Below are 24745 nucleotides of genomic sequence, written 5' to 3'. Positions count from 1 at the left end.
GTATTTTTGTTTATACAAAGTGTGCGTACTGTGAAACACGTCAAGATATTTTAAAACTGATACCGACATCATAACTATACGGTATTTACAATTCTATGAGGTTTTAAGAATGACTTTTGTATTTTTAACTTTTAGGTTACTCGCCACAATGTTTCCAACGCCTACTTTGAATATACTTTACGTTTGTAACGTCTCGTTTGTAAAGCAACATATTATTGACCAAGATAGACATTTTTTGTAATAAGTTAAAAACTGGTAATTTCAGTTTCTTCGAAAAATGATGAAATTTAATTTTCAAAATTGGATTTATTTTAATCCCTAAAATTAAAAAAACAGATAATACTAGTCACAGTGTAAGAAAAAAAAAAAAGATGCAGAATAAAAGTACTCAATGAATTATGTATCTGTTGTCGCATAATACGATCTCGTGGTTTTATTTTATTAGGTGTTTTTGTGTGAATTTTTTGTATTTTTGTATCAGTAGAATTAAACGTGTTGATTGATAATATCTGAGAATAATTATCTATTCTGTATCAAAAGATGTAAAAAAATTGATGTTCATACTAACCCTTTATAATGTGGATTTTTTTGGTGAAAATTTGGATGCTTGGGGTCAAAACTTAAGACGGATTCATAAACTACAAACTTAACAAATTTTGGTTCGCACAATATTCCTAATATAGATATAAATTTTTACAACAATGTCCAGTTTTGGAGATTATCTGTCTAATAAAAATCGACGGCCAGACGGAAATGTGCAATTTATTTTTTTTTTAGTGCCCAAGAGTCAATAAAACATTTTTTAGAGCACAATTTGTTGTAAATTCGACACTTTTTTTTCTGCCAAGAAACACCAAATAAAATAAAGATTTTAACTTAAGAAAAATTCACATAGTGTTGTTATAATCCATTAACTAATCTAATCACAATAAAAAAATCTACATTAAAAAAAATGCACAAATTAATTCTTGCTCGTTTGAATGAACTATTTTTTAATTAAATTATCTGAATATTTTTTTCATTTATTGATTTATTTTATTAAAGAAATATGTATTAGTAAAAAGTTTTGTATATGAAATTTTTGTTTTAAGCCAAGCCAGAGTGTATTTCTATAATTTTTTTCTATAAAATAATATAAAAAAAATCATCTTAATCGGGGGACACACTGTATATAAAATTTACTAAAGCATTTACAAAAATTTTACAAAAAATATTCACTCTCTGTTTTCAGAAAAACAAAAAATTTGACATATTTAGTACATATTCAATATTTTGAATTATTTTTCCATATGTTGTTTTAACAAGACTTTTAACTATTTTTCGTTATAATTTCAAAATATTAGCGCAACTTTTCTTAAATGTTATAAGGAGTTCAAAATTCCTTACTATTTTTTAAAATGCTGCAAATTCTAGGAATACAAAAAAAAAATAAACACGCACCTGATAAAAGTCATTTCTGAAAATATAACCAGTCTTCGGAGAAGGATTACTATTAAAAAGATATTCATGATGTCATAACGGCTAAAAAATTTAAGATTTTTCACAAAAACTAACTTTTTCTGAAAAACCGGTCCTGACTTAACGAATATTTTTATTAGATAAAATGACCTGACCTGAACTGATCTAACCTGACCTGACCTAATCTGACTTGACCTGACCTGAGCTGATCTTACTTTTAATATCTTCTACATTTTTTTAACCATATTTTTTCTGTAATAATTTCAGCTAAGCAAAAAATAATCTAGTTAGCAATAAATTGCAATCTTTGCTTCTATGCCTTTCTGGCTAGTTCATTTACAAGAATGTGCAAATTTCGAAAAGATTAGAGGCGATAAAGATCTCAAAATGCTTCTAATGATGTAAACGGCTACATAATAATCTTATAAACCACTTTTTGTCGATTAAATAATCTACTTATCTGAGAACTGACTTAATTAACAGTAGTATCATGTCCTGATGTTCAGGTATCTTGTAAGAAAAATTAATTACCCTCATACAAGAACATCTAGTTAAGTATAAAGGAAGTCATCGTTTCATAATCGCAAAATACATCGAAAAATTCTCACTGGACTTCATTTACTTTGACAACCCGACACTTGTAACACGATTAAGGATGCTAAAAGTTCGTCTTTGGACGGAATATGTCAGACACAATAAATTATCACACACATATAAATACAGATGTTGATGGATGACTTGATGGTAATGGCGGTAATTTTTATGGATAGACTATAGGTGAATGACGCTCCGATGACCACCTTCCTCGAACGAACGTAGGAAGAATCGTACTTTGTTTTCACAAGCCTTCACCTCCATGGGAAGCATAAATTACGAGTAAATTTCGACCTCTGACGCCGCCACTGGCCGCCGCCTAAAGCCGCGTTCACACAACCCACACAATTTCCAGTCGAATCCCATGAGAACAGCCCCATTTCCCTTTCGTATAAACCATCATCTAAATGAATCATGTCATCATTTGTAAAACAATTGAATTAATTTTCAACATGGGTAAGCTTAGACATCCAGCAACCGTTTAACCATCACAAAGTCAACCGTTCCGCTCCGCGTCCCCCCGTATTTACGAGCATCCGAATTTAGGGTAAAAACGTCCATATACATGTTTTATTATTGAATATAAAATAAAATCGGCCGTTCACAATTTATTGTTTTATAACAGTTGCTCGATAGCCGAGCGTTACATAATCGTGGGAGACTGTTTGCCGCTCCCTAACGATTTGACACGACGTTAACATTTGTAATGTGTGCTCTGCCATGTGTAAAGCGGAAACGGAATAAGGCCTAAGGCGTGCTGTACACTCGGATGTAAAAAATTTTTCGTGTATTTTTCTGCCTAGATAGAGACGGATCTGCGCGAAATGTGGGACGAAATATCGACGGTTATCGTTGTTCTACGCGTACTTACATATTCAAATTAAATTCGAAAAAGAACGAGTCTTGATTGCTTTTTAATTGCTTTACGCAGCAATTGCAGAAGTTTTTTTAGTTTCTCCACACAAGCAATTTATTCGACTAATTGATTCACATTAGTGGCGTAAAAAGGAATCCAATAAAACCGAATCGATCGGTCGTTAAGCGCAATTCCGATAAGTCCGGACCACCGGATTTATTCCATTATTATTATTTTTTAATAATGCAGCGACACGGTTCACGTAATATTGCGGTTTGCAGAACGCTCAATGCTTTTCCACTGTTCAAATAAATACAACATATGTTGGGATCTAACACGAACAGGTTTCACTCACTACGATATATTGAAAAATCGGCACAATGCATATAGCACAACTTTCCAAAATTGGCCGAAAACTGCGGTGAAACTTGCTCGATAAAGATGTTACGCTTGCGTCTTCAGCTACAAGTGGTGTAGAAAAAGTTTAAGTCATGCTATCATTAATCATTTCTCTGCACCAGCTTGCACGCACGGATTTCTTCGCTTTACTCTAAAAAGGATTAAAAAAATCTAGATCTATGGATAGATCACGTGAACTTAAATGAACATATTTCACAATAATAAAACCCTTTCTGCGGATATTCTAGTTGCTGCTTCGGTTTTCCCAGCAATGACATCAGCGCTAGATTTCAGATTTCAACCGTGGTTTTTTTAGGAATTCTTTTAGATGGTTCCAAAAATGTATACTTCATCCGACAAGTTAGTGGAATTAACACAACAACTCGGATTCATCCTTGACAATTTTTTGCAATTATAGTATTGTTAAAAAATTGAAGATATGATTTGTGTGAAAAATATCAAAACGGAGTAATTTTGCAAAGGTCGAAGACGACACCACGCCTAGAGCAAAACACAAGTTATGTGCATTTTTTTTTATATTAGATTGAATAAGTTATGTAAAAATTATTATAAATATTTTGTCTTTATTAAAATTAATTGCTCATGCAGCGCGGTGATTTGCTGTTGCCATAAAATTAATCAAGCTGGTGTAAAGTCGTGCTTATACTTTTACTAACAAGTTGAGAAGTGGATTTTTTTCACTAAATCATTTTTCCATCTTCAAGATACACCACAAACTGATCTCCTTTGTTTGACCCTTTAAGACTCGCAGAGTCAGTAAATATTTCAGTTCCCGGATCCTTTAATTTTCAGTCCTTCTGATTTTTGATAAAGTTATTTGGAGTGTGCTACTGGCAGGATACTAGAATACATTCTCCACATTTTTCGGCGTCCATAATCATTGAGACCAATTAATTAGGGACACTAATTAACTAATTAAAGCGGCTTCTTCTTGTTGAAGGTTCAGGAGGATTTTATTGATATTGTTCAAGACGAAGACTGATAGGTCGAAAAAACATGAGTACAGGTGGTCGTTAAGTGAAGCATTACTGAATACTAACAACAGGAATTTCAATTCAATTAGTCTCAACATAATGTATTGTATGATAATAGAACTATAATTATATTTGATTGCGAATTAAAAAAATTAGTACACACGGTGTTTACACCAAGTGCATAATCAGTTCACTTTAAGGCTGCTGTATGTGTAACAGATATAATAAAAAAATTGCAAAAATTTTTTTATTTTAACGAAAGTGATAGATCTAGATGCAAACAAAGTGAAATCCGGAGTTAATAATTAATATCACAACTATCCTTTTAGAGAGTGGTATAACAAAAAAGTGTAGCTATATGAAAAAATAACTAAAGTGGATATAAAGAATGTATGAAACGATAATTGAATAAAAAATTAATTAAAATTCTACTCCGCGTAAAAAACGTAATTACCTATTTCGGGAATCAATAATCTAATTTATATTTACAGCACAACTATTACATATAGAAAAACCAGAATCAGATTAATAATTCTAAATATAAAAGTATGGCAATATTGTAACCAGCATAGAAAAAAACTTTGCATTATTTATATGGGAGTTCCCTCGACTTTGAATATCAGGACGAAATTTTCAAAAGATTTATTCAGTAATAATTTTTTAAGGTTACGGTATCAAGATTTCGGTGATAAAAATATTAATTTTGAAAAATACAGTATGATATTGGTATTAATTTGAAGTTCAGCTTCTTGGACAATTTATAAGCCTTGATTCACAAATTTTATTCTTTTGTGATGCCTCCTGTACGTTAATAGGAGTATAAAAGAAGATTAAAACCCCCAAGATTTTTTAAGATCCTTTAAAAAAATTCGTTGAATATTTTTTCTACAGAACTTCCATCTTCTCTAAATTACAGTACATCAATTTCAACTGTTTAGAAAAATTAAAAAAATTTATTTTGCCAATTTTATTTTTTATGATAATCCTTATAAGTTCCTTAAATAATCCCTACTATGCTTGTTTAGCTTACACTCAATAAATAAAAACGGCCTCTCAGCAGTAATAACAAGTCGAAGTGTTTATGTTTATACATCGAAAGAATATCACGTAGAAATTAGTTATTTGAATGGGTTTGTCGCCAGAAAATGGGGTGTCACGTTCTTAATTTGATGCATAAAAAATTAGAGAGTGATTTTATTAAAACTATCTAAAGAAAAAAAAAATGCAGTCCGCTACTTTCAAACCGTCGTTCCGATGGATTCGATAACTAAAAAATTGGATGGATTCTTTTATATATTAAAAAAACTAAGTTCAGTTCTTTAAATAATAAAACACAAAATACTCTGAACCATGTATAAATAAAAAAAATATTAATACACCCTGTATATAATAGTTAAATTTTATTTGTGTAGTAGAGCTCTGACAAGACAAAAACAAGAAGAAATTAGTAAAAAAATATATATTTAAGACTAAATAGGGTCTAGTATAATAATGACTGGCGATGCCCCTCTCTATCTAATAAAATAATATAGCTGGAGGTCAGACTTTGTCTGAGAATATCTTAAAACTTATTTATATCTGTCGTTTTCTATTTAATATACAAATAATTTTATTTATATCCGTAACAGTAGCTAAAGAATTAAAAAAAACAATGAATAACATTTAAATTAATTAATTTAAAAATAAAATATGGTGGATAGTCAATTCACCCAGACTGGGTTTTACAATGTGAATGTACGTCAGCAAACTACCTATTATACCAGTGGAAAAGAGAAAAACAGAAGCAGGCGGATTGATTACATGTAGAAGTATAACAAACTACTAATTTCTATAATCCAGGACGCAGCCTGTTTATAATCTCGACCAAGTCAAAAACTGTATCTCCGGACATCTCAATTCCGTGGTCGTTCTCATTGTCTCACTTACTCCAATTATCCTCAAAAACATAAAAAAGCCGCTTTTATCCGGCTCGCCAGGCCGCCATAACCCATCCTTATCTACCGAAGATATGTAATTAAATTAATTAATTCCCTGAACGAAATCCCATGCGAGCAGGGAAAACGTTAGACAATTGAACCGATGGGACACGAAATTCCTGCTACTGGGCAAAAAAGCCACTCTGACACCGTATAATAACAAACAAGGGCGATGTGAAAGCGCCTTTAACTTATTCATGGGCTCCGACGAGCCCGCAGCAGCGAACTGTCACTCACATGAAGTCTTCAACTCGAACGTTTTATTTTTACTCGTTATAAAATAATAATTAAAAAACAGTGAACGAGAGAGAGACAGTGATTACAAAACGCCACAATCTCCGCGATAATCTTGAAGACCTTGTAACATTTCCTTTGCTTCAGCCTTTGCTGGCCCGAGGGCATCGCGTACTCACGACGCGGGAAAAAATGGGCGATTTAGCGGGATTTTTGTGGGCCGACGTTTCGGAATTTCACCGTTATTTGTCAAAACGGTTCTGAAGAGACGAGATTTATTATGCGCGTGGTTTGAGAAATTTTACTTTAGGCTCTTGGGTGTTTGTTTCCCATCGGATTTTCAGTTAATTAATTGCGACTAATCGGTCGCCACGGTCAGAGGTGTCGGGTAGGGGAGGACGGCCAAGTTGGACACAGTATAGGCGAACTCCGTAATACAACTGCTATGAAATTACACGTTTTTGTAGTATATATTCAACAATTAGAAACAACGTTGAGTGCTAATTTATGAAAGTCACATAAATTTATAGTAATGTCATTGAATCGTTAAAGAGATTTCTATCTAACAAGAAAGCTGCAGTGGGAACTTATATAGAGCGTGGTGCACAATAGAAGCTTCTAAATTTACTTAGATCTCCCCTTTCCGTCCGTCTATCTGTTTATTTGTTATTTCAACTTTATAAAATAAGATAGTCCTTAAGGTGTGGTTTATGAATCTGTTTTCACTTTTTACCCTAGACATCCTGTTGTTGTTTTTCATGTTCAGAATTCTCTATTGACTCTTAATTATTATTGCGAGAAAATTATTGGATATTTCCACTACCTCTGCATAGCGTAGTACAGTTATGATTGGTTTTAATATCACTATAATTAGTGTTATTTTTGTTTTATGTATTACATTCCCTGCAAACTTAAAGAGCTAGTGATAAAATGATTACAGTAAGTTATTTTTGTTTTTCTTGAAGGTATGTATATTTTCGCATTTGATTAATTCTTCAATGTTCGAAAGCACATTTTGTTCCACGTTTCAGCACTGAAAAATTTCTCTTCTCTGGTCTCGTCTTCACACAATAGAAAGGTCGTAAAACAATACACCGCCCCAGGCCGTGCTCCTCGATAGTTATAGTTCAAGACCTTGTCCAAAACTTTATGAAGCAGAAAGTAACATAATAATTCCAATATTAATAAAACCCATTATTAAAACCAATTTTAGCAAGTCGGAGCTACCGGGATTTTCATAATAATTGTTATTACCTCATCATCTAATTTCGTGACTGACATCAGCGTTTTCGAAACAACCACCAGTAGTCCAAATTAGACAGAACCGTAGCCGAACTTCTCGAGGCTCTGCGATTTTTTGACCCGTATTCCACAATATCCGGATTTCTATCTCGATATGAATTAATACCACTTGTTTCATACTTGTAAAGTTCAAAAGCTCATTATCGTAATAAATTGGAATTACTGCAGCGTTTATTATTTATTTCCCATTAAATTTTATTAGTCTACTTTTCCAGTGCCGTTATAAATAATAAATCAGGGAAAAAATCTTGCCAACAATAATTATCGTAAAACGATTTTCTTCAAACGAAACCAATATGTTGCGCTTGACATTTATTTGAATGATTCAGAAGAGGCGGCTTACAGGAGCGATAACCATCTGGAACACCGTGTAAATAGAGATAGGATCGGCTTTATTCGAATTGTGTGCCATTGTAGCAAGCCTGACTAAACGATTCTTCATTAACCGTACACCTAGGGGACACCCGGCCACTTCGGCCACCAAAGAACGTAATTATAATATGTATGTAAATAGTTAGATACACCACAAGATGCAAAAAATTATGCAACACAAATAAAACATACGGGGGCTTTTTTTTTCGAACTTCACGCACTTAAAATTGACATTTCATAAAATACCTCGCATTTATGATCTGACACGCTGACCTAATCGCATGTTCTCTATTTGCATCCATGATGGATGACTTCTGAAAATCGTGCAAGCGGCGAATTGTTGCGAGTCATGTGAACGTCATCACCTGGTGAACTGGAATGCATTGGATGATGCACAACTCGTCGATTTTCAGTAAACTAAGAAACCGAAATAAAACGTTAATTAGGCCCAATGATAATTAAACAGCTGATTTTAGGCTAAAAGAAGCCAAAATAATCCCCAAAATAAACGAAAAATGTCAAAATAGGCAACGTCTGTTTTTTTTGAGGTTTATATTATTTTATTATTTTGCATAATCAGATTTTTTTGAAAATTTTTCCTTTTGTCTGATAGGACATTTTTATACCTAGAGAAGGATCTGTCAGTATCACACGATGTTAAAGGAGAATATTTAAAATTAGAAATTTTAATGAGTTTTATTTTTTACATTTTCGTCTTGTAATACCTACTTATTTTTAATTTTTTTTTTCTTAACGTTTGTATATTTTTCTTTCAACACTGTGTTTCACATGGTAGAATCTTTGTAGAGAAATAAACATTTTGCAATTAAGCTCCGCCCCTTGACTCACGACATATAAGAAAATTTTCACAATTGAGATGAGGGTGGGTGGGCGGGGTTTCTATTTTGCCGTTTCTTTTTCTTAATATATACGTAGTTTTCTATTCACGACAATAAACTGAAAACTTGTTTAAAATGGTAAATTTGTGGAGAAGTGTTGGAGATAAAATTTACCATTTTAAGCATGTTTTCAGTCTTTTGTTGTGAAGAGTAGGTAAGTATATTAAGAAGGAAAGAGAAGTCAAATAATAAGCCCCGCCCACCCACCCTGTTTCAGTTGTGACGATTTTTCTTTATTCGTTGTGAGCAAGGAGGCGGACCTTAACTGCAAATTCCTTATTTTTCTACGAGAAATTACCATGTGAAAAATGTTCTCAAGTCTGTTAGGACATTTTTACACCTAGAGGATTTGTCAAAATCACACGATGTTAACGGAGAATATTTAAAATTAGAAATTTCAGTGAGTTTAATTTTTAAATCTTTTTCTATATTTTCGCCTTGTAATACTTTGCTACCAAGTTTAAGGTATATGTAGTCGGTATTTTTTTGTAAAGTATCTTGCAGTTTTTTAAATGACATTTCACCTACTTCCTCTGGGGTATCTTCCAAATATTTTTACAAATCCACTATTATATCCACAGACTGACCTAATATTAGCCCTATGGTCTCTAATCTTATTTTTGATTTTTTTTTCTTGACATATGTATACTTTTCCCTCAACATAAAAAACATGTTTCACATTGTAGTTTCTTCTAGAGAAATAAGAATTTTGCTATTAAATTCCGCCTCTCGGCTCACGACAAATTAAAAAATTCATCACAATAGAGAGAAGGGTGGGTGGGCGGGTTTTGTATTTTGCCGTATTTTTCTTAATATATGCACGTGGTTTTCTATTCACGACAAGAAACTGAAAACTTGTTTAAAACAATAAATTTGTAGAGAAGTGTGGGAGATAAAATTTACCATTTTAAACATGTATTTAGTCTTTTGCTGTGAAGAGTTTGTATATTAAGAAGAAAAGAAACATAAAATCATAAACCCCGCCCACCCTCCCTGTCTCAATTGTGACGATTCTTCTTTATGCGTTGTGAACAAGGAGGCAGAGTTTAATTGCAAAATTTTGATTTTTCTATGAGAAATAAGCATGTGGAACGTGTTCTCAAATGCATTTAATAGAATTTCGAAAATTTTGTTGAAAATTGGTCCAAAATTGGGGTATTTTGCATATTTTTGAATGTTTCAAAGGACGACTCTGGAAGAACCATTGGAGTTATCGAAGAAATGAGAGGGGATATGACTTCTGCGGCCCGAAATCTACAAGAAAATGTATTTAGTGAAATTTCGAAAATTTTGTTAAAAATTGGTCGAAAATTGGGCGGATATGACTTCTGCGGCCCGAAATCTACAAAAAATGTATTTAGTAAAATTTCGAAAATTTTGTTGAAAATTGGTCGAAAATTGGGGTATTTTGCATATTTTTTAATGTTTCAAAGGACGATTCTGGAAAAACCAATGGAGTTATCGAAGAAATGAAAGCGGATATGACTTCTGCGGCCCGAAATCTCAAGAAAATGTATTTAGTGAAATTTCGAAAATTTTGTTGAAAATTGGTCGAAAATTGGGGTAGGTAGGTACTTTGCATGTTTTTGAATGTTCCAAAGGACGATTCTGGAAAGACCATTGGAGTTATCGAAAAAATGAAAGAGGATATGACTTATGCGGCCCGAAATCTACAAGAAAATGTATTTAGTGAAATTTCGAAAATTTTGTTGAAAATTGGTAGAAAATTGGGCGGATTTTGCATATTTTTATATATTTCAAAGGACCATTCAGGAAGAACCATTGCAGTTATCGAAGAAATGAAAGCGGATATGACTTCTGCGGCCCGAAATCTCCAAGAAAATGTATTTAGTGAAATTTCGAAAATTTTGTTGAAAATTGGTCGGAAATTGGGGTATTTTGCTTATTTTTGAATGTTTTAAAGGACGATTCTGGAAAGACCATTGGAGTTATCGAAGAAATGAAAGCGGATATGACTTCTGCGGCCCGAAATCTACAAGAAAATGTATTTTGTAAAATTTCGAAAATTTTGTTGAAAATTGGTCGAAACTTGGGGTATTTTGCATATTTTTGAATGTTTCAAAGGACGATTCTGGAAAGACCATTAGAGTTATCGAACAGATGAAAGCGGATATGACTTCTGCAGCCCGAAATCTACAAGAAAATGTATTTAGTCGTGTTGTTCAAAGAAAAGTTTTGAGTAAAAAAGAAAGGCAAAGATACCACCCATTAGGATGTTCTCAATCTTGAGTCTCTATGCATCATCACACAATACTTATGTCATCGTAAACTTGGGACAAGTAATTCTTTCTTAAAGTTAATTCCTCAGGAATATTATTTTAGAAGTTTCGGTCCAAAAATTAAGAGTAATATTTTGTTGTTAAGTTTCTTCAACGGTATATTTTCAGTACAAAAATGCATAATTCACAGTAAAAATTCTCATATGATTTTCACTATGAAATGAGGAAATTAAAGATTGTGCTTGTCAGTATTTTCATGTTGAAGAACATGGCACTTCTTTTGGCATGAAATTTACAACACATTTTACTTATTGATGTAATTATCATTATGCGAATTTATGGAATTAATTTTACAACTAGTTTTCCCATTGAAATTGTGCAATATTAATAATTTATACTTACAACTTTCCCACAGGCGTTACAGAATAATTCGCTGTTGTCTATTTGAAAAATCTCTTTGTTTTGCCATTCCCTTAACTTGTCCTTTAAGGACTATTTGACTAGATGATAAACAATTTTTAAAACACTTTCACACTTTTGAATGTAACTTTACGAAAACCCAAAACGAACTAAATGATATAGGAAGAGAACTAGAAAAAAAAGTAGTAGGAGGGCTTGGTGTATTTGACACATCAAAGCTCTTCCTAGAAAATCAAGTTACCTTTCTTTCTAGTACCGAAAATGCATGTGACCTTCTCAAGAAACTGTCTTAGGGGTGTAGAAAATTCAGATTTTAGAACAAAATAGACAGAACAAAGTAAAACAGTCTCGTTTTTCTTCCAGGTCAAAATATGGTTTCAAAACAGGAGAAGCAAGTACAAGAAAATGATGAAGGCGGCGCAGGTGTCGGGGGGCAACAACAACAACGGGACTCCCGGGGGACATTCGGGACTTTTAGGACCTAATTCGAATTTACCGCCGACGAGTCCAGGACCACAAAGCCAAAATATGATGCCAGGTGAGAAACAAAGTTTTTGTGCTGAAACTAATCTAAATCGTGGATCGTACTTTTCTCCACAAAAAAAAATTAACGAATTTATAAATTGTCCGAATTCGGTGGTCTATTTTTGCTGACAGGTGCCGTCAAATCGCCCCTTTTCATGCGAAGAAAGTTCCTGTAATTAGTGTTCAGATTGTTGTTTAATGCTTGCCGATCTAGCCCGATAGCGAATTTTATTGGATCGCCGTTCTTTATAAATTTCATAAAGAATATTCATACAACGAAATCTTATCTCGCGTTGATACTATCGACCGTTTCCTGTTAGTAATAATACGATTTAAATAATAGTAGAGACCGTTATGTAATTTTAATTCTATTTTTTCGTTTCTCTCTATGACTCTGTGGTAGCAACGTGAAATCTCTTAAATTGTGCACTTGAGGGCAGACTGAAATTGGTTGCGACCAATCAAATTGGATTATGAGATAATCAAGGCTTGATTTCTTCATGACAGGTGGATGGGCGTAATTCGCTGAAAAATTAAAAATTCGGCGCGGTTGTAACAAAGACATTACCAGATTATCATTAATTTGAATTGCGACAGGTAGAACCAGTGGGACAAGTCAAAAGGAAAAGGAGAATTATGGTGGAAATGATGGACCTGGTGGCGAGATTTCTCGAAATGAAAGTTCGCGATAGTGCTGCAAAATTATGAATAAAAATAGAACGGATGTAGGTTTATATTTTTTACGTTTGTTTCGTTTCCGGCATGATCTATCAGCAACGTCTCAGAACTTGCGTGCCGTACAGTGTTGGAATATGATGTTCGAGATAAAAATATAGCGAATGTTTTTACGCGATCAGATCAGCATGCGAGAAATGTCACGCATTTCGTCTTATCAATGGTCATAAAATATGGACAAAAGAAATTAGGTTGTTATCGATTGTGGGTTAAGTGTGCTCCTCTATGCCCCCAAGGGAGAGAAAATTCAACTGTAAGAAATTGTGGAGCGTTGTTTTGCACCACTTCGAATTTAAAATTTGAGGGTTTAAGGGGACACTTTCACTGCCGGTATTAAGCTAATTAAAAAGCAACAGATGTAATGACTAGCCAGAGTAATAAATTCATCTTGCAATCTGCAATCAGTAATTACACATTACTGCAATAAAACTTCATACACGAACATGGTTTTTGTGGTTTTATAAGGTTTATCTGTAGGGGAGAGTTACATAAGACGAAATTCTAAACGAGGGTTTTTTGTTGACTTTTGGAAAGTTAAACCAATGCAATCAACATGTAACCACTTAAAAATCACGAACAGGCTGGAACAGATTGCACGTTTTTTGCAAAAACATGTAATTTGTTTTTTTGTAAAACATGCATTCGAATTTTGGGTTTTCTCCAGAAATATGTTCTTTTTTGCTGGATCTGATGATATTTTCTGTTATTTAAGTAATTCTAGGTATGCGATTTGATGCGGGTATTATAAGGATACCGACAGAAGAATAAATTAAATTGGATTGGTTTGTGATAATCTGGCGTGTTTTGAAGTAAAAAGATTTCGTAAGTTTATGAATAATTGTAACAGTTTTTGTTATTTGTAGAGAATTACCCCCACAGCTCAGCTTAAATGATATTGTATCTGAGTTACAAAAAGTCTGCTATTACAATTTTGTTACTAAGTTACTAAGACAAAACGTCCTTCTTTCTTGACGTACAACCACATAAATCCAGTTTATTAGATAAAACATAAAATTTAATTTTTTCGAATTTATTTTTTATATTACGCCTCCTAAAAGTTAAAACAATGGATTGTTAAAGAAGTATGCCGTGGGTGTGTTTCAAGAGAGTTTTTTTTATAACTTTTTAACAAAGACCAGAAAATAGTTTAAGATAAAGTTTACTTATATATTAATTTTATTTATTTTATGGGTAAAAAATATAGATAATACAATTCACAGTGGAAAAAAACACTAGGTAAGGATGGGATTCGAACCCACACGGCGCATCAGACATTCAGATTCAACTAAACCATTTCATGCAAACAAAAATTTTGTAAAGTGATAAAAATTAAGACGGATTCGTAAACCACGAGTACAGGAGTAGGTATGTTGTTTCATTACATCTAGATAACCTTAACTACTTAAAATAATGAAGGTAGATCGTCTAATTGTTGGTGGGGATGATCAAACAAATTCTGGTTAGCGTTTTGCCATCTATACGAAATTCGTAACTTGTATAAATATATAAAATTTGGCAGCAATCGATCTTGTAGTTTCTGAGATTTATCAGTGTAATAAAAATCGACATAGACGGCAGGCGGAAACGGGAGACCTATTTTTTCGTACTGTAGGGGTTATGAAACGTCGAGAAAATATGAAAATGGCCAGTATGGCCGACGGACTCGATTATAAGACTTTCCTAACTTACGCTCAGGAAGAAAAAAAAGATAAAACAACAAGAAGAAAATTACAATAAAAAGTCTTAAACAAAATCGACACAAAAGGTGACAGAAAAAAGAACAAAAAGTCTATAAAATATACAGCAAAAAAGGAAAAAAACACTGCAAAAAAGTGAATTAAAAAGGGGTCAACAAACACGACAAAAAATGAAAGGGAGTCAAAAAAGGCGACAAAACAGTCACAAAAATAAAGAAAAAAAAACGCTATAATAAAAGTAAGAAAAAGCTAACACAAAAGGTTAAAAAAAGAGAGGATAAAAACATTTGAACAAAAAAATGCGAAAAGCAAGACAAAAAAAAATAAAAAACGGGCGCAAAAGCAACAAGAAAACTTATAAAAAATAAAATAAACAAACTAGAAAAAAATCTACAAAAGTGGCGGCAAAAATGCAAGAACGGAGAGCAAAAAAAAACGATATGGTGCGGCCAAAAAAGAGGGCCAAAAAAGGAAGGACAAAAAATCAACAAAAAAGCAAATACCAAAAGTGAAAAAAAAACAAAAAAGGACATTAATAAAGGCTACACAAAAGCTTCGAAAAAGTCACAAAAAAGTAAATAAAATATGTGCAGAAGTATGTTATTTCATGAAATTTATGTAGCATTGGTGAAGATGATAAGACAGATTTTGTTTAGCGTTTTACCATCTACACGATATTCCTAAATTTTACAACAATTAGCCTGGTAGTTTCGGAACTTGTTCGTCTAACAAAACTCAGACAGACAGACAGATATACATAGAGACTATAGACAGAGGTAAACGTTAAGAAAACGCAAAAGTGACCGTTCTCCCGATGGACCCTATTACAAAAATCAAACAACTCAAAGAAAAACTAGGAGTTTTGAATTTATTAACCTTTCAAGCAGCAATTTTAGGTTTCGGATTAGAAAAAAATTAGAGGTTCTTTTTCCATATATCAAATTTGAGAACATAGCAATCCAGTTACTTGCCCGAATTGATCTTAAAAAATGTGTTACTTATCGAAAATATGTATCTTTTGGGTACTTCTAAACTTAATTATTCGTCTTGACAGAATTGTAAACTATTGCAAAGGTGGCGTAAAGTTTTAAAGCAAATTTTCAAAATAATAATCGTCAACGTAAATTCCCGGCCTTGATGTTCGCAGCTCAAGGCCTGGAAGCTTTCGCTATAAATTTTATGACTAACTTTTCAGCATAAAATTAATAACAAAAAAGTTTTTAGTAGAAAAATTGAGAAACCAGAGGACAGAAAACTTTAAGACGAGATAACTTTTGAGTTTTAATCCTATAGAAAATAATAGCAATTTATTACTGGATTGTTTAGTTGTGGGGTAAATCGGTGATGTGACGATTAATTATAGTTATTTGGACAAGAACGAACGCAACAGACTTTGTATTTGTGTCACAATTTTTACAAGTTCTAGAAATTTGAAGTTCTAGAATATCTTTTGATATGTTTGATTTAATCTTTTTGAATTGTGAATATTAGTTTAGAAAATTTACTAGCGGGTTTAGTGTGTGAAATTAGACTTTATACAAAGTAAATTTGTTTCTGTTAATATTTTGGGACAGTTTTTTAAGTTTTCTGAGGTTCCAAATGTAGAAAATGATAATAACATATCTTCTTAAGATTTCACGTTTTATAAATTTTAAAAGAAATGAAATTACTAGAATTGTAAGCATTTTTTTCATGCAATACCAAAATTTTGTGATGTTTATTTTGGTTACGGCATTATAACGTTTGAAGATATTGCCAAAACATGCAATCGCACCATCCCTTACTGATTCGTCAAAAAGAAAATATATTAACATACACACTTTACCCACTTGCTATTATTCGCCTCCTCTTTACATAAGGCCATTTCCACGAATTAAATTTGAAGCACGTCAACCGAGTCCACACCCTCGACGTCATTTGAATTTTATAACACGCTCTAGTAATACAACATGGCAGCCGGTGCCCATATTACGTTAGATACATGCGGCGACATCTGTTCCGGACTGTAGATATCATACAAGTCGTCGCCCACTTGATAAAGTACAACTTAACTGACACACATTGTTTCGCTATATTTCAGGGGGCGGATCGTCTAGTGGTTCACCAGCGACCGCCGGCTACATGCAGCATTCGTCGCCGGCCCCCAGTTCAACCCCAGGTTCAGACATGTCGGGTCAACCGGCAGCTAGTCCCGGCTGGGACGTCAAACCCCAGCAACCAATACACCCGCCACCTCATCCAGCGCCGCACCCACACCCGCCACACAACTACCTCCCACAATATTCGTGGTACCCCACGGACAACCCCGGCCTCCTTACGTAAGTGTGACCTGTGTATACTTTAGGAAAAAAATACGTTCGATCGGGAACTGATTTTTTTCTAAAATGAAGCGTGTGCGCAAGGTGTCTCAATTTAAGATCTTTTTACATAATTACATTATTTAGAAAATAACGATCTTGATTGAAACACCCTGTACATTATTTTTAACGACGTCGTGTAGATATTATTCGCTGACTGCTGTAACAGAGGTACTTAAACTTGATTGTCCTCTCGACACTTGATACAGCTTGGAACTTTTTTGGTTTAGTTTTACGTGAAGCAAATAATGTCTCTGTTTTTAATTTTGTTTCACATTGTCTGACATACACAAGTTTTCTTAACATATTTATGTGCAGTTCTTTTCACTTACAACCGGACGACCCTTGGAATAACTTTCATGAAAGTTTGCTTCAGCGGATCAAGTATTAAATCATCCAAGCACCTAGTCAAAGGAATTATGAGACCTTTGATGCCTACTTCATGATGTTATATAGGGTATGGAATTATTGTCAGGCACAACTTGTCTTGTTTCAAGAATTATGTTTTTAAGTTACAGATTAACGGGTCTAAATCTGTTATTTTTCGAGGGTTTTTAAGTTTTCGACAATGAAAACTGGCCCTTTGGGTTTTCCAAAAGTGAATTAAATTGTGTATCTTGGCATGGTAACTTCTCTGAAGGGAAAAAGACGTGTAATTTGACAATTTGCAGGTCTTTTTAGATTTATTCTGGGTTAAGATTAATAAAATTTATGCATAATGAAAATTACTGAATCAGCAGCAATCGTCTTTTTCCTTGTATCCATAATACTCTTATTTAACACCACCCTCACTTTTGTTTTTAGTTTAAAGAGTGAAGAGCTTATTTTCTCTTAAGTTAATTTGTTGGCAGGCTTAGATTTAAATCTTTATTTCATTTATGAATGAATGTTACAAAGCACCGAGTGTATTCTCCAGAAATATTAATATTAATGTCAAAATTATACCATAACAATTTATTTAAAGGATGATTTTAGATTGACCTTGTAGATCAAAAAATCATAGATAAGCTCGATGGTACATTGTTGAGAAACCACTGAAGAACTCAAAAAAAATGATTAAACAATTCGAAAGCCAAACTTTCTAAAATATATTATATTAAAGTTTAAATCTGAAGAATTAACTTTGTGATTTTAATTTGCTTGACTACGATCCACAAATTAATTTTTTACCGTTGTCAGATGTGATTATAGACAGTTTTTATTGATTAACTATACTATATAGATTTTTTTGAGTGGTTCACTGGTTTCTCAATAACGTATAGGCCATCCACGAAAACAGTGATTTTTACGACTTTGCAAATTTATGACACCACCAAACTTTATTGGCGGCTGTTTATTGAGTTTGACCGCCACATTTTCGTAAATAGGAATGGTTTATCTGTTTACAGCTATTAGTTAAGACGCTGTTGCTTCACACACCAGAGGTTGGGAAAAGTCAAAATCATAAAACGACTCTTTTCGTGGATGGTGTGTATCATCGAGCTTATCCGTGATCTGTTGATTATTATTCCTACTTGGTACTTCATTGAACCTATCAGAAGTCACTCTGATTATCGTTCATTATTTCAGAACCAGAATTATATGTAATTTGCTCAAGATATGCCGGATCTCGAGTCAAAATAATTTACAGTTGACGGGTTTTATAATTTCTTCCTGAAATTGCATTGACTGGGGGGTGCAAAAAAAAACAAAACAAAATTCCTAGTTTTGGTTAGCCATTTTTTTAAATTTAATTCAAGCTTTAGAAGCATGAGATTTTCATAATAAAATTTTGTTATGATATCATTAATTTATGTTCCTAGAATTTCAGGAAAATTAGATAAGTCATTTTTGATTTAATCAAGAATGTAAATGGCTTCATGCATCAATGACTTGAAACATCCTGTGTTAACAATTCTAAGAAATATATAGTCAGAACACAAATAACCTTGCATTTGAAAATAATTTTTTTAATTTAATTCAGATTTATTTAAGTTTTTATTTAGTTGACGTCAACTTTGGGGACATAATAAATAAATAAAATTTAGTTGTTTTGCAATCAGTTGTGAAATTAATGTTCATTTCAACCAAATTCTTTGCGTAGATTCTAAGAGAAACTGTAAAATTTCGTTCCAGATTTTTTTTTTATAAACATAATAAAAATTTGTAGTTCCAATTATATTTCAATTTCAATTTCAATTTCACAATCAGGAATGCCATCATAAAATTGTAAATATGTTGTCATCAAACATTAAGACTAACTCGGTATTATAATAATTAAAAAAAAACACTAATATTTATTATTTATTAACAACTCGTTAAATATTTTTTTTGTAAAAATGCGAATTCTGAACAAAAAGAGATTAAAAAAAATCAGCGATATGTTATTAAGATCATAAGTCTAAATTCGAGGACAATCATTAAAAAATTCCTTACGTCAATTTGACGCTCACTTCACAAGGTGAAAAATTAGCCACTGTTGACAGATTCACACTGAACTATTTTTAAGGGTTTTGTAATATCGTGTGATTTTTAAAATTTTTCCTCGAATTGACAGCTAACGTAAGCGCCATGATCGACTAGAGCAGAAATTTAAAAAATCACCTGCTGCTATAAAATGAGGAAAAGTATGGATAAATCGTGATATGTTGTTCAAAATATACAGGATGAGTCACTAAGGGTGCGAGTATCTCGTTAAATATTTTGTATTTAATTATTATTAGCATGGATTAAATTATTTTTATTATAAAAAGTGTTCTAATGATCTTATTTTATTTTTGGCATTTGAATGCGACGTTGCCGTGTTTTGCGAATTTTCACAAAAAGTTGTGCTTTTTATTGTACCATAAAGTTGAGCCTTGTTATATAGAACATTTACAAATAAAATCTAAAATATTATTGGGTGATCTAGAAATGACGGAAAAACTCGATGGTCCGTTGTATGATGTGCTTTTGAAAATATTAAATGTCAAAATTGAAGAAATAACTTCCTAATTTTGTTTTTTTTTATACATGTCTAACAGACAGTTAAATCATTAGTTTTTAATAATTTAAAATTAATTTGTTTGAATCAGAAACATAATTTTTTACTGTTGACATATGCCATTTTTATCGGAATTCGAAACTCTCAATAAAATTCACATTAAAACATAATTAACAAATTTTCAACTTTGAACTTTAATATTTACAAATTTTGGTTCAAGGATTAAAAAAATATTTAGAATTGATTAGAGTCTTCTTATCATCGTGGCTTTTCCGTCATTTTTGGATCACCTGTGTAACGTTCCGATAGAACACTCTGTATTTCATTACAACATGTTTCTGTGTATTTGCTCTATCTGACGTTGAAAGTTTTTGCAATTTTTTGTTTTATAGAGATACCAACATACTAAAAAAAAACAAAAAACAGAGTAAGATGATGTAGTAAAATATAGAGTGTCCTGTCACAAAAAAACTGAAATATTACTAGATATTTTTTAAAACACTCTGTATATTAAGGTTCGATTTTATTGAAATTACTACAAAATGTGTTTTGTGATCTAATGATGCGCCTCAAAAACAAGTCACTCTGTGTAGTAAGAAACAATTTTATAGGATGCTACTCAAAGAACTGAACTTTTGTCTTTGCCTTGGAATGACTCACCCTGTATATGATTAAATTAGCCAGATAGTCTCTGTGAGCAATAGATAACAAGTGTTGCCATAGCGCAAGCTTATTCAGATGTTTTTATTGCAGAAAAAAATCACAAATTAAAAATTAAACAGGTATACAATTCAAAATTATTTCTCGTGTAAAATTACCGATAGTTCGTTGCATATTTAATACCACAAAGTCCTAATTTACAAGCAACAATTTAGTTCAAACTTAAACAACATATTATTAAAACAAAAGCAATTTACAGCAAACTAGCAATTTTGTTAATTTTTACAAAACGCGTTTTCCTGTTTATTTTTTAAATAAATAAATCTGCAATTCTAGCAACAGCGCAAAATTAAAATTTCGTTCTTTTGTAGATTCATGGCTGTTAATGAAAAATGAAAGTACGAACACGGCATTATACATAATATAACATATTTTGAATAAATTAACGTTGAGAAAAGTGAAGGCAACAAGCAACCAAGTATAACGATATATTTTGTTTAATAAAAAAATAAAAATCGGAAATATGACATTTAGGTCAGATAGTCGTGGGTAGTACTGTTATATTATTTTGCATTTAAACTTAAACGTAATTTCTCCGACACGTTAACAATAATAAATAAACGAAAGTAGAGCCTAGAACTCGTGCTGCAACAGTAAACAGAAATTTGTAATAATGGATTCAGAATTTTTAACAAAAACTGTAAATTCGCTCGACCTACAGGCATGCATTCACGAATTTTGATACACAATTTAACCCGAGGGCATAATTTTCCATTTAAATTTTCTAATAAATGCCTAATAAAACCCAGATTTGTTCATACATATTAATCGTGTGGTAGTGGTTCCACGGGACTTTTTTTCAGTAGCCGAACATAAAATTATGCAAATGTGGTGTAACTCAGCTAAAAACCCAAACAGTTTATCGTAATGAGCGTCGCCCTAACGGCACAAACAAATTAAAGACGTGTTAATAATCCCGATCAGTGTCTAGTAGATCAGCGACTAATTGGCCGTCGTCCGCGCGTTTTTTCGAGTCACTCTGTATGATCTTCTCGCCGCCAAGTTGATGAATGCGTTTTTAATTAAACGGGGAAATTGTGGCCGGTGGTCGGTATGCAAACTATAAAATAAGAAAGAAAAATAAATCGCTCAAAGATCGTGACGTCTGTTATGACGTTAATTGCTAGTTTAAATGTTTCAATATTAACGTTGATGTAATGAAATTCTCCAAGGGGTGGACTTGTTGCGAGGCTCGTTTTCCTGGTTAGAGACCCGGAGAAATTACCGAGGTGCCAATGAGAGTTCAACGAACGAGAATTTGTTTATTACTGGAAAAATCCTAATTGGAGCAATTAATGTAAATTCGACTTAGACCTGCTGTGCGTTAATTGGAATCGGTTTTTGTAGTTGCCGTTAATTCGTTTTTTAAACTTGGATCGATTTTTCGAAAATTAATTACCGGTAATGAGCGAGTGCAGGCGATGGGCGGAGTGAAAGGAGAAAGAATTCTTTCCTTCAAATGATGAAACGTAAATAAAAGAGCTCATTTTTTAAAGTAATGAGTGTCCATGAGTTATTTCTTTCGAATAACTTTTACGCTGTGGCTACGAAAGCAAAATGTTTGCGAGAAATTTCAAGTAAACACGGCGTTCTGGAATTCTCATGTAATAACAATAACAATGGCGAATGCGACAACAATGGGTTTTATTACTCATTGAAGTTATTTTCTGGTGAATACTTTACTTAACCCGGTCGTGTTTTTTATAACAACTTAATTAAAATTAACGGCAAGTTAATTAATGGTTAGCATATCGTAAATATATTTTGTTGGGTTTTAAATTAACATGCATATATTTTGTTCTTTTTTAATTTGACAAGTAAACAGGTTGAAAGTGCTGGATTTTGATTGAAGTAAGTAGGTATCTAACATTTACGCTGGCAATGTGGAGAAAAAGTGACTTTGTTTTTTCCGTTTTTATGCTCGGTTGTGTAATAAGCAGACGGTCAAAATTTTTGCCTCAAACCATTTTTTTGTTTCGTAGTCAAAAGTGCTCTCATTTTGTTTTTTTCTCACTGGGTTGATCTCAGCACACTGAATAACGTATTTCTGAATAACCAGTTTTTATTGTCAGACTTGGTACAAGCTCTGATTTGAATAGTTTTTTTGTTAAGAAAAAATTGTAGTTAACTTGAATTTTATTTTCACTGTATGATTTATTCATGCTAATGTTAAAATACGAAACTGGTAAAATGTATCTGTACATTTAGTTCGAATGATATTAATAAGGAGTCTAAATTTAGTTCTAAAATGTATTCACATAATTGCCTGAATTTACATCAACTACCATTTTTCTATAGATCATAAAAGAGCTTCAAATTTATATTCTGATGTACTAAAATAAATTCTGTGATGTAGTGAGTTTTATTTTAATTTTGGGACACTTTGTTCTTTGATTGCTATTTTCTTGTTGAAAAGCTAGAGTCAAAATTTTTACAAAAACTATAGGCAAAAGTAGATGAGAATAATGGAACACCTACATACATATTTGTACACAGTCTATTTGACCTCCTTTTTAGCCTTTATAGTCATTCTTTATATTTGAAATTTCGATGCGACGTTGTCGCGTTATATTCAAATTTTTTGAAATTTTTTAGCAATGGAAGGGTTTTCAAAGAAAAAAATCGCAATAGAGTTATTTCTAAAGTCTGTTTTATAACATTTTAAGGACAGCTAAATAAAGGTATGAACTTTGTTGTTAGAAATAAAATTGAGTCTTAATATACAGTGTGTTCATAAAAAAATAAATTATTACAATTTTTCAACATCGATTTCTAAGGTTTTTCAGATGTCGATTTTTCAATATTTTTCAAATAGGACACTTTACATTTTATTACTGAATCGTATTTTTTTTGTTTTCTTTCTTTTTTGTTAAATACTTACAGTTATTGGGTTTTTTTACTTTTTTAAGAGACACGTCGACATTTCGAAAGAAAGAGAACAAAAAATAGAGTATGATGCTATAATAAAATAGTGCTCCATTTGAAAATAACTGAAAATTGAATATTTGAAAGTTATAAGAATTATTTTTTTATAAACACTTTGTATAATATAATTATACTTAAATGGTTATTACAATAAGCGGATATCTGTTTATATCTCCATAAAATATTTTCTGTCAATGTCTCATCAGAATTTTAAAAAGAAACTATGATTGTAAACTCTAGGAAGAGGTTAATAAAAATATATAAAAATATATAGGCTGTTCTATATAACTTTATTTAGTGCTATGTTTCAAAAACAAATTACTCTCTATTTTCAAAAATTCTTAATTTTATTGTATCCTTCTCAAAAAATCGCATAACTTTTGTGATTCAACCTGCAAACAAATTTCTTAGTAAAAACTTTAACAGTACTTAATTGCTTCAATTCGTGTAGACTTTAAAATAAATTTTGAGAAAAAATATTACTTAGTATGTGCTTATATGTATAACTGATTTCATACAGAGGATATTTGTATATTATTGGTTGTATTAAAATATAAATAAGAACAAAATTTATTAATATTAGGTTCTGGATAATTAATGAAAAACTAGTAAAAAATGTAAATATTTCATACTTACTCGTACAAAACAAGGATTTTGCAGTTAAGTTCCGCCTTCTTGGCTCACGACTAATAAAAAAAAATCATCACAATTGAGATAGGGTGGGTGGGCGAAGCTTATATTTTGTCTTTTTTTTCTTAATATGCATAGCCATCTGTTCCCAACAAGAAACTTGGAAAATGGTTAAAATGGAGTATTTATCCAAGAAAATATGGATCGATATTTCCTCATACAAATTTTCTATTTTAAACATGTTTTAAGTTTCATGTTGTAAAAAGAAGTCTGCTCATAGTCAAACAAAACGGAAAAATGTAAACCCGCCCACCCGCCCTATCTCAATTGTGATGATTTTTTTTTATTCGCCGTGAACCAAGAGGGCAGAGTATAATTGCAAAATACTTATTTCTTTACAAGAAATTAAAAACATGTCTTTGAGTATCATGTTGTTCAAAGAATTCAAT

At 32.1% G+C, this 24745-nt stretch overlaps 2 protein-coding genes across 3 annotated transcripts in view; one reads left to right on the top strand and one right to left on the bottom strand.

Moving 5' to 3' along the window:
• The window catches only part of LOC135124412 (uncharacterized), a 199123-nt gene that overhangs the window by 148815 nt on the left and 25563 nt on the right, over positions 1 to 24745 (bottom strand). The window lies entirely within an intron of this gene.
• LOC135124411 (homeotic protein distal-less-like) overlaps positions 1 to 24745 on the top strand; it is a 127017-nt gene that overhangs the window by 98097 nt on the left and 4175 nt on the right. Inside the window, exons 3-5 of one of the 2 annotated variants that reach the window (XM_064049458.1) lie at positions 12109 to 12283; positions 16783 to 17020; positions 17378 to 17505. In XM_064049458.1, the coding sequence (XP_063905528.1) occupies positions 12109 to 12283; positions 16783 to 17020; positions 17378 to 17450 (486 nt within the window). In that variant the 3' untranslated portion in view covers positions 17451 to 17505. Of the gene's footprint in view, positions 1 to 12108; positions 12284 to 16782; positions 17021 to 17377; positions 17506 to 24745 lie in introns of those variants that run through there. The other variant, XM_064049459.1, reaches the window with a different exon arrangement.

This window comes from Zophobas morio, unplaced genomic scaffold, assembly GCF_036711695.1.
Source record: "Zophobas morio isolate AGI-343-1 ecotype UQ-CSIRO unplaced genomic scaffold, CSIRO_AGI_Zmor_V1 ptg000007l, whole genome shotgun sequence".
Classification (NCBI taxonomy): domain Eukaryota; kingdom Metazoa; phylum Arthropoda; class Insecta; order Coleoptera; family Tenebrionidae; genus Zophobas; species Zophobas morio.
This window is presented reverse-complemented; position numbering and strand designations above follow the sequence as displayed.